Source organism: Rhagoletis zephyria, unplaced genomic scaffold (genome assembly GCF_001687245.7).
Source record: "Rhagoletis zephyria isolate East Lansing unplaced genomic scaffold, Rhagoletis_zephyria_1.1 Rzeph_scaffold_15644, whole genome shotgun sequence".
Taxonomy (NCBI): domain Eukaryota; kingdom Metazoa; phylum Arthropoda; class Insecta; order Diptera; family Tephritidae; genus Rhagoletis; species Rhagoletis zephyria.
Window position 1 is genome coordinate 1,485 of NW_016172710.1, and position 11,261 is coordinate 12,745.

General features: G+C 36.9%; 2 protein-coding genes across 4 annotated transcripts; both read right to left on the minus strand.

Annotated features, from left to right (window-relative positions):
• Positions 1–456: 456 nt before the first annotated feature.
• LOC108379123 (E3 ubiquitin-protein ligase RNF181 homolog) lies at positions 457–1,421 on the minus strand. Its single transcript, XM_017635445.1, has 2 exons — positions 779–1,421; positions 457–694 (listed from the first exon to the last, which is right to left on the minus strand). The coding sequence occupies exons 1-2, from the start codon at positions 1,181–1,183 to the stop codon at positions 560–562; spliced, it is 540 nt and encodes a 179-aa protein (XP_017490934.1). The 5' UTR covers positions 1,184–1,421; the 3' UTR covers positions 457–559.
• A 5,867-nt stretch (positions 1,422–7,288) lies between these two features.
• Positions 7,289–11,214, minus strand: fray (oxidative stress responsive kinase frayed). 3 transcript variants are annotated; one of them, XM_017635446.1, is made up of 2 exons: positions 9,300–11,214; positions 7,289–9,150 (listed from the first exon to the last, which is right to left on the minus strand). In XM_017635446.1, the coding sequence occupies exons 1-2, from the start codon at positions 10,545–10,547 to the stop codon at positions 8,662–8,664; spliced, it is 1,737 nt and encodes a 578-aa protein (XP_017490935.1). In that variant the 5' UTR covers positions 10,548–11,214; the 3' UTR covers positions 7,289–8,661. The 3 variants fall into 3 exon arrangements, with proteins under 3 accessions (XP_017490935.1, XP_017490937.1, XP_017490936.1); XM_017635448.1 differs by having other exon boundaries at positions 7,289–9,042; positions 9,174–11,213; XM_017635447.1 differs by having other exon boundaries at positions 7,289–8,997; positions 9,153–11,213.
• Between the last annotated feature and the right edge of the window lie 47 nt (positions 11,215–11,261).

Below are 11,261 nucleotides of genomic sequence, written 5' to 3' on the forward strand. Positions count from 1 at the left end.
TGCTTTTTCATCTCTTCGGGAGAGAATTTTCGCTTACTCTCTTGATTTTGATTGTTGGCTGGTGTTGGCTAATTTTGTTATCGAACGCAACTAAAGTATACAATAATCCAGATAGACAAAAAAAAAAATTGGTATGTATGTACATTTAACGATTTTTTTTTATTTATAAGATTTAAATTTAAATACGACCAAAAAATTTAAAAATCCAATTTTATCGGCAGCTGTTGCCGAGTGGTTAGAGTTTCGTACTACCAATCCATCGGGTCTGAGTTCGATCCCTGGTCCGAGCAACATCTAAATTAGAAGTTTTTTATGGCATATGGTCGGTCCTTCCATTTGTGATTTAACCTTAGGACACATACCATATAATTATCTTATTATTTTATTTCCATGCAATATAAATTATTTGTGACTTCCAATCGAAAACCTGCCTTTTTTCATAAAAAACAACTTCCCTTCTTTTCAAACGCTATTTATTTCGAAACCTTGTCCGCCGAAAATCTATTCCTTTTCCCCACCGCCACCATTTCAATAATACTAAAATTAAGATTAAATTTATTTAGGAAAACATTGAGTCCATCATGTAGTCTTGTCGAGCGCGACGATTGGTTTCATCTTGGCGAAACTCGCGTAACTCTTCATAGACTGGATCATCGGTTTCCAATTCGTAACGGCACATTGGACATGAGTTGGCCTGAAATTTGCAAGCGAAACAAAATAAAAATCAAAGACTTACTTCACTTACGCATCACCACCGCAAATCATCTAACAAATGTACCTTTTTCAGCCACAGTAGCACACACTCCTCGTGAAACTCGTGCTTGCATGGCAAAATTTTGTACTTCTCATCGACCTCTGCTGGCTGCTTGCAAACCGCGCACTCCAGTTCCTGCGCCACATCTGCTGCGGTAATGATATGGTCCGGCAGTGCGGCAATGGCGCGCTTAGACGCCTCGGGCACCTCGATTTCCATGTCGATGCCGTTCATGATGGCCAACACTTGCAGGCGCTTGAAATGTTTGGCAAAATCATTAGGACCCTCGGCGCCTGTCGGCTCGTGACCCATGTCTTCGAAATAGTCGGCCATTTCACTGCTGGAATTGTATGGAAAGAGAGGGGAGAAGGGGAAATAATAATGAAAATGGTGCTTCCAAAACGAGTTATTGTACCAAGGCGAGATCATACAAGGTGGAGTTACCGGAGCAGCTGATTTCAAGGCGAATTATGCGGATTCACAAATTCATGTATTTGTTGTATATTTTTTGTATTCTGATTGACGTCGTGTGAATAATCTGTTAGTGTAGTTTTTTGTTTTTGTGCTGCCGCTAGCACATTGTATGAATTCGCCTTGGGTTGGGCAATTTTGGTACTCGTAATTTATGGGTAAAAACACAATAGTTTGAGTGTAACTTCAGATCATTTAGCTTTATTCAAATTTTTTTATTTTGTTTTTTTTTTTTTTAATAAATTATGTAAATCGTTTATAACGCCAAAAATTACAATTGAACGTTGCGAAAAAAAGCTTACATACACATGCTACATATTTCAAAATTCGCAGCTGTTTAAATATATGATTTTAAATACATTACGTTATTACAATTCCATTGTGAACGCCACCCTTTTATTTATCATATGGTATACATATCAGGCTTTCTATTTTTTTTTAGATTTTCATAAATTTTATTTAGTTTTTAATTTTTAATTAAATACAATTTTACGTATATTTGTAAGTTTGAATAAATACATACTTGCTGATGATAGATTCTATCCTGAAAATTTGAGCAAAATTTTCGCATTAGATTTATTTTAAAAGGAAAATATTAAATATTTAGTTAGCAGCAAGTAGAAAAAGTTTAAAATATTATCGTTAAGACTTTGTACAGAATCACAGCTTTGCCAAAATAAAGGAAAAAAAGTGCATTATAGACATGAAATGAAGTTCGCAAAGTTTTAAGTTAAAATTTTTTAACTCAAAAATATTTATTGTTTGTTTACAAATATTTGCTCTGAAGTCAGTTTTTAGTTTTTTTTTTTGTTTTTTAATTTTAGTTTTGAAACAAACTAAAAACTATAGTTTTTGCATGCGCTTCTATGAAAACTTTACAAGTCTAGGGTTTTATGCTATACTTAAATATTTTATAATTTCAATATTTTGTTTTCAATTCTTCCCTAAGGCAAACAATGTAGACGCGTACATATTCGCACACTATGCACGTATTCATTTGTGTATGGATAGATTTACGTAGCCTACGCGTAATGTACATATTTAAGTATATTTTGGGATTTTTTCCTTTCTGAAATCTAAAGTCGTATTTACTCTTTAATCAAAGAACTTGTCTTACTAGTGTCTTTCGATGTAGTCTTCGTGGTAAGTTACATTAGTGTGTATGTATGTATGTATGTATATACATATACACATCGTCGCCTGGGTAAAAGACTGTCGTAAGCGCGTTCATACAGTTTGATGAATTGTACTACTAGTTAAAATATTGTCTTAAAAAATTGTAAGCTGCATACGACAAAATCATACCATTATTCGCAATAGAATGTTTAATGTGCTTTGGCAACTTTTATTGACAAAAAACCGTTTTGTGAATTGACACTACTTAATCGAGTTCGGAGATGTTTACGTTAAATATTTAACCGATCTGTATCGTTCGTGCGATTTTCAAAACCGAGATATCAATTTAAAACGTTTACCGGCCGTCTTCACATGCTTGAAAATCTCGCAAGCGAGATACGAGTTTGGTTGAATGGGAATTTGGTAGTACACTTTTTCATTTGTAAAATGTCGCCAAACCAGAAGGTTCGAGCCTTGCAACACTATTCACATCGTTTTTCAAGTATTTTTTTTGTTTTGTTATTTTTCTACAAAACCATCGTCCAAGCTTTAGCCAAAACCATATAAATCAGACTGTCAAACTTTATACAAGATGTAGGAAAATTCATAAAATTTGTATTAAAATTTCCAGCTTTTTATTCTGAACCTAAAAAGATGTAAGAAAATAGTAGGTATTTTATACTTCAAATGTTTAGTAAAATTAAGCATTAAATTTTCGTAAAAAAAAAACGATTGTACAGCTTTTGAGAAATTGTGACCAAATTTTTAACAATAATTTCCCAAAACGCGCCGAAAGTAACATACGGCAATCTTTTATCCAGGCGACGATATGTACAGCAGCGATCAACAAAATAGTATTTTATATATGCTTATTTTAATTTTTTTTGTAACTTTCCTTTTAAATATCAATCTGTAACATAAACCACATAAATAAAAGTTTCAAGGTTTCCTCAAACGTTTTTGAATATGCAGTTGTGTAGCCCATTCAAGTTTAGTAAAAAAAGTTTCAAGTCACTAAAAATTACCCTTGATTTTTTAGAATTTCTTTTCGTCGAGAGTGTTGCCAAATTGTTGCGTAAAGTAGGCTTTTGCATTATTTGCTCTCTCCATATCCAAACAAGAACAAATTTTTCTTAATTGTGTGGGGGGTTTTCCGATTATGTTTTGCCACTTTTTCGCCACTATAACGCAACATTGCCGAATTGTACAATTTACTGTCTTTGAAAAATGTTTGAAACTATATTCAAATATGAAGACAATAACGACAAAAAATAAATACAGAAGATAGATCAGTTTATATTAGGGAAAATAAATCACATAAAATGAGATCAGTAACACTTAAATGGAAGTCCACTGTAGATATTTTTAGAGAGTAGAGTTATTCAATTCCTTCATTTTCGGCAGGATCGTCATTAGGTAAACTGCATCTCCAAAGATGATAAAAAGAATCGCAATAACCACAACGCTCAACGCTAATATTACCATTCACAATCACGTTTACTTTCAAAATTACAATTCAGAACTTCGTTTTGTACCAAATATGAAATGTAGGTATGTCCATTTTCTTAAACGCAAACGGATTAATAATCAAAGTGACAGAGATTGCAGCGTTTTGTACAAAAAGTATTTTTGATGTTGAAATTGTACTTAAAATCGGTAAACTGTACTTTTGTACTTTTTAAAACTAATTGTACTGTAAAAAGTACAATTATACTTAAAATATCAACACTGGTCTGGATGCCTACATTACTCAAACAATGTGTAAATTATGTGCATATTCTCATTGGTCTTACCTTGTGTAAACGCGGGGTTATACAACTGTCAGTAGTGACGGACTTACGTGCGTCAAAAGTTGAGTGTTGGCCAACGTTCGTTGGATCCGTCGACGCAAGGGTTACCAATCTGACGCTCTCTACTCAACTGTTAAGGCCGGTCCACATAGAACTTTGGCGTTGGCTTTGGCGTTGGCGTTGATTAACAGCTGACTATGAATACACACAATTATATGGACATGTCCACATATCAACGGCAACGCCAACGCCAAAGCTAACGCCCACAAAAAGATGGGCATCTCTCATCTTTTTGCGCGCGTTGTCAATCAGCTGTTGCAAATAAATAAAATTATGTGAAATATTTTTAATTTTTAATCAAATGTAGGTAAGAAATATCAAGTTTCATGCAATTATTGATATGAAATATTAATTTATCTGTCGTTAGTATTTAAATCTAGTGCTCAAAGCATTCGCTGCCAAGCGTTGATTGTAGCAAGCATACTTTTAACGTGCGTTCTGTCAAACTAACGCCAAAGCCAAAGCCAACGCGAAAGTTCTATGTGGACCGGCCTTTAGTTTCATCCTTGGGCGGAACGTACGCAAAGTACCCATTCTGACGGGGCCATCAGACTAGGCCGAGCATACTTTGAAGTGCAATTTAATTATAACTTAAGAAAGTTCAATTACATGGCAGTTGAGAATTTCATAAATTGTATAAAGGAAATTTTTGCGCGTGCAGCAGTACATAGCATGTATTTAGGCGCCTGGTGTTAGCAGAAAAACTCTTGATTGGCAAGTGAATGTATAAAATTTTTCTTAACCATTTTTCCACACAGTTTGACAAATTTTTTTGCATACAAAATATGTTCCCTTTTGTTTGAGAATGAATGGGTGGTTTTCCAATTGAGGTACACTTGAAAAACAACATTGGAAATTTGAAACACTGTCTTCATTAAGTTTTTAAGAAAATATAGCTCATAAAACATATATCGATGGCTGAGTGGAAGATCGATCTATCTCGGCAGCCAGTTCGATAACGCTCTATCTCAGAAATTTCCCAACAGCGCCCTATCTCAGAATTCAGTTCAAAAACGCCCTATCTCAGCACATTTTCAATATATTTTAGGACATTTTTTAAACGAACTCTGCAGTCTTCAACCAAATTTTGAGATTGGGCGTTTTTCAATAAAATTCTGAAGTAGGGCGTTCTTCAATCAAATTCTGAAGTAGGATGTTCTTGAAAAGTTTTCTGAGATAGAGTATTTTTGAACTGGCTGCCGAGATAGGTCGATCTTCAACTCAGCCAACGATAGTACTTATAAAAAAAAATGTTAGTTTTAGCGACTTGAAACTTACATTTTGTTGTTCTGAAACTGCAACAAAGTTTTCTAAAAATTCTGAATAAAAAAAATTTTAATTTTGATGAATTTTTATTTGATTTTTTAATATTCGTGAATTTATATAAAGAGCATGTGGGAATCGGTAGCAAAGTTCGCGGCGAGTAAATTTTTGATAACTATAATAATAATAATAATAATAGATTGGCGCTTACACATATGTTAGTGTTTGGCCGAGCTTCTACTCCGATTTGTGGCATGCGCCTTGATGTTTTCACATAAAGTGGAGGGACCTACAGTTTACGCCGACTCCGAACGGCGATTGTATTTTTCTGAGAAGCTGTTTTTCATGGCAGAAATGCACTCGCGAGGTTTGCCATTGCCTGCCGATGGACGACCGCTGTTAAGAAACAACCTTTTTTCTATTTTGTTTTTTTTTGCGATGTTGCTTTGACCAGTGCTTGAACCCAGGTGCTGCGGAGTGGAAGCGCGCACTGCTTACCACTACACCACAGCGGCCTCAACTATGAGGTGCATCAAATTTCAGTAGCTCATGAGCAGTGTTGCCGTTTTGATCAATATAATTCAAAAGTGATGTGTGTTTGTGCAAATTTCCGGGCGATACTTGAATTTTTCGCGTATTACAAATTTTGATACATGTTATTTGTGTATGTAGTGGCAGCTTTTAAAATTTGATCGAAAATGTTTTCTTGAGAGCTGCATATTGGCCTTAAACAAAATTTCAATCAACTGTACTAACAACTTGCATTGCAGGTTTTTTCTAATTTTGCGTCCGCGTACTTTTTTTTTTGAATATTTTCAAATTTGAGAGAAAATCGTTCGTTAGTCTCCTGCTAGTTTCTGCTGGATATTTTTCACTGGAGATCTATTCGAACACGCTCTATGTTGGTTGTCGCAACGGTTGCTCCGTGCGTAGTCAGCATACATGGCGGAATTATACCAGGTGAAGTAATTAGAGCGAGAAGAAAGATTTTGACACTGCCTTATTTGAAAAATTGCCATTAAATTTTGATTATAAGGCAGCCGAATGTCTGAAAATAATGTGAGAAAGCCGTTTTATTACTTCACCTGTTTATTGCGCCATGGTCAGCATATAAACATTAAAAAATATTACGTGAAAATTAAACAAAAAACAAGTAATGCGTTTTTTAAATATAAATTTTTAATATAGTTTTCGAAGCGCATATTATGCATCTATTTTTTTTTAACGGAGTTCGCTAAAATTATTTACAAACTATTGAACATTTTTTAGGTTATAATTGCAGCAACTGAATGTATGTATGTATGCATGACTGTGTTATGAGGAATACATATGCACATATGTGTATGCATACATATTTGCACATATGTATGTATGTAGTTGCATTTGTATAATATCTAATTACTAGTCCTATTGCAATTTTTAATTGGAACAAAAATGCCTAAATGTTGTGGGTGTGTATATTTTTTAAGTATTTTTGTTTTATAATATTTTATTTTTAGTGATATTTTAAAATTGTTTGTGTATCTTAATTTATTTATTTTGTTAATACTTAAATTGTTGTATTTAAATAGTTTTTAATCATTTGCAGTTTATTATGTATTTCATTATTAGTTGCATACGTTCACTTGCTCTATATCTACATATGTTTGTTGTATGTATGTATGTATGTACGTACATATAATTGATTCGCTAGCCAGAGCTGCAATGCTTACAAGTTTTCAAATGTTGCATTCAGACGAGTGAGTACAAACAAACACTAAATTTAATTATTGTTTTGAAAAGTATCATGCGACTATATTTAAATTTTATTTTATGTGATATTTTTTTTTTTTTTATTTTAAATAAATAATTTTGAGGCATCGTAAGTAATTATTGTTATTTCACCCTATTTAATGTGTAGGGCATTTGATGATTTTTTTAAAAAAAGGTTTTTAAGATTTTTAAAATTGTCGTTTTTAAGGCTTTTCCTTTATTTTTCGGCGTAGCTACTATTTAATCTTTGTGTTTGAAAATCAATAAAATTATCTTCTTTAGGTTTTAATGCATCAGCTGACACAGCTTTCAAAAATATACCCAAAATAAAGCCACTTCCCTTCCGTCCTTCTACATTTCGCGAACTTGTTGACATAGCACGCTTTTAGGCGCCATCGTGTGAAAGCATTATGTATGGATGTGGCTTGCAGCTGATAACAGTTGTTACAATTTATGAATCTTCCTTCGTTGCTTTGCATATTATGCAGTTAATTCCACTTTATACTGTTAATTAACATATGGTTGTATGTACATATAAGCATATGCATACGTACATATGTACATATATGTACATTTGTAAATCATGAATGTTCGCATACAACTCACTAAATGACTAAGGCTACGTTCACAATTATTACATTAAATACATTTTCAAACTAACAGTAATTTAACAATATTTTTTTTTTTAAACTTACTTATAATTTTGTAAACGTAGTACATTTACTTGCAACAGCGCAATTTTTACTCCATTTGAGAGGCGCTGGTTTCCAAGAAAAAAAAACATTGCAATATATTTTTAAAAAACCTTTTTAACGGAGTGAATACAGATTTTCTTTTATTTATTTATTTTTTTTTTTGTGGCATACATACACATACAAATAAGCACGCTCTACCAAGCTTTACCGCAAACTAAACTTCTAATTAAAGTTATACCATTTAAAGGCTACAGCTAGTATTTTGTCCAGCTCCAATTACTTTTAGGTGGCTGCATAAGAACGGCGCTTTACCCTAATTAAAAAAAAAAATACAATACAATAAATAATTACAAGTATCGCAAACATGTAATCGTAAGTACTTTCAATTTTCTTCTTCACTCTGTGTGTTCACTACTTTGCGCATCCCTATCCCGCAATTTTTCTGTTTGCAAACAAAGCGCTTAACTAATCAGCTGAATAGTTTTATGCCCAAAATTTTTTAATGTTATATAATTTATTTTAAATTTTAAAATTATTAATTTTCCTACGCTATGCGCTGGCTTTTCAGTGTTTGGCAAAAGTCTAAAATTTTTTATTTTTTTTTAATTTAAAACTACAGTTTACTCCACTATTGAAGTGATTACAAAAATATAAATTTAACCCCATTAAACTGCAGAGTGAAACAAACTCCACGTACACGCTAATAGTTTTTTGTGTCTTTAACGTCACTTTCCGCTGGTTCGTTCACCACCGGTTCCTCCTAATCTGTTATCGATATCTGTGCATACCCCACCAGTGAGCGATCGTCGAGCACTTCACCCGGCTGCACGCCAGAGTTCAATTGGAACGTGATAGTTTTGAGCGCGGCGCGTTGGTCAATCAGTTGTTGCAGATGCACAGCCATTGGTTGCGTGTCCAACGCGTCGACGAGTCCGGCGTCGACCAACTCCATGGCAATGCCTTCGGCAGAGTCTTTGCCTACTGCAAACTCAAAGCGTATATCGTGTAATTCGCGTCGCTGGTTGCGCATGCGCAGCACAAGATTGACCGGCGGTGCCTCACCGACATCTGGCACCAACGATGAGGGCATCGGCATTTGCGCCACTCCGGCCATGGCTTGTGCTATCGCAGAATCTGCTGGCTGTGTGTAAGCTGCAGCAGGCGTTGGTATATTAACCGCTGCTGTTGCTATTGTTGGTATATTTACAGCGGCTGTTGCTGTTGTTGGTATATTCACAGCTGCTGTTGTGNTTGCGCCACTCCGGCCATGGCTTGTGCTATCGCAGAATCTGCTGGCTGTGCGTAAGCTGCAGCAGGCGTTGGTATATTAACCGCTGCTGTTGCTGTTGTTGGTATATTTACAGCGGCTGTTGCTGTTGTTGGTATATTCACAGCTGCTGTTGTTGTTGGTGCATTCACGATTGCGGATTGCGGTGCAGGTTCCGTTGCGGTTGCTGTAGTCTCCGAGTAGTCATCATGTTCGCTATCTGATGAGTCGGCATGTTCGAGACGATTGATGGGTCGATCGTCAGATTCGGAGTCTGAGGAGTGATGCTTGCCGCCGTTGTCTTCCTCTTCACTCGACCACACCCATTCGCCGGTGACGGTGCGATGTAGTCGACCGGAGGCGCCCGGTTGCCGTTTCGCGGCTTTGTGTACGCGCGTCTCCATAGATGGACCAGTGGCGAGCAGTGTTTGCGTGAGATATTTACGATCTTTGGCCTTCTTGAAGAAGGCATTCTTCAGCAGTTCACTGGCGGTGGGTCGCTTCGAGGGCTCCTTTTGCAGACACTCAACAATCATTTTTCGGAATGTCTTGCCGTATGCCTTGTATTGATCCTTCTCATCAGCGCCGGTGTCCAGTGTGGGCGGGTCGTTCTGCAACGTCAGCATCAACACCTTCATGGGTGGATACTTGTGGTAGGGTGCGGTGCCAGTTGCCATTTCGATAGCGGTGATGCCAAATGACCAAATGTCGGCTTTAAAGTCATAGCCATGATCCTGTTCCATGACCTCGGGCGCCATCCAACATGGTGTGCCCACGAACGTGTGACGCACCTTCTGGCGCGACAGATCACGTCCGGTTGCTAGCCAAGCGCTAACGCCAAAGTCGGCAATTTGTATAGTACCATCATCACCAATCAGTATATTACCCGCCTTGATGTCACGATGTATCTGTCCGTTCGAGTGGAAATACTCAAGACCTTTGAGTACCTCTTTCAAAACTGTAGCGATGGTCGCTTCATCGAAGACGCCATGCTTGCAATTCGAAGTGCGCATTTTGTGTTTGATAATGTCCAGCAGTGAGCCGCCCTCGAGCAGACGCAACACCAGCCACAACTCCTCGCGCACCACAAACGATGTGTAATAGGTTACGACATTTTCGTGATTGCAGGACGACATCGCCTGTATCTCTTTGAGCAATTCATCCATAGAAGTGTTCCACTTCTCCAGATTGATGCGCTTGATGGCGCATTTCTCGTTACGTGGCAGGCATAGTGCGGCATGCACGACAGCAGTCGCGCCAACGCCGATCACATCGCGCAATTCGTAGTCATCCTTCGTATTGGGCCAAGGCTGTTTCTCGGACGTCGTTGGGTGTGCCGCCGCAGCACCTGTACTATTCAAATTAGCGCTGGATGCCATTAGTAGTGCTTTGCTCTGATTGTTCTGTGTGCTTATGGGAGGGGCCGATCTCTGTGAGTCACCTGGGTTTACTTTAAGGGCCTTCTGTACAAAACCAGACGCTGTGAGACACTGGTTTTCCAACGAACGCAAATCGTGCTCTGTGCGTGTTGGCGTTAAAGTGTTGATTGTGCCGTTGTTGTTCGCTACCGATTTCGTAACTTCTGTGGTTGTAGTAGATTTACTTACTGTTGGCTGTTGCAATACTACAACTGCGCTAGCTGCTTCAGATTTGTTTGCGTCGTATATTTGCTTGCAGTTATTGTTTATTGAAGCGTCGTCGTCTTCGTCTCGCGTTCTATAATAGGCTGGCGTATCTGCACTTATCTCGGGCTCAGCGGCGGTTTCACTAGGCAAGAATGTTTTAGTTGTCGTCGAAACAGTGCCTCTCGATGTCAGACAGAAGGTCAGTATCCCCTCTTGCTTATCGAAGAATGCAACTCCTGGAAGAGAGGAGAATGGAAGAGAAAAAAGATGCCGCTATTGGTCTTTGTACTTTGATTTAAGATTTGTTTATTGTTTTATTGATTTTTAAGTATATGTCTGTGTAAGTGTGTACATACTTAAGTAAGCCAGTTTTTTGACTGCGATTTACAGGTAGGTACATATGTACATATGCATTTATTTAACTACAACATTAGCAACTAAATATACTCTAAAATTCTATGCCAATAT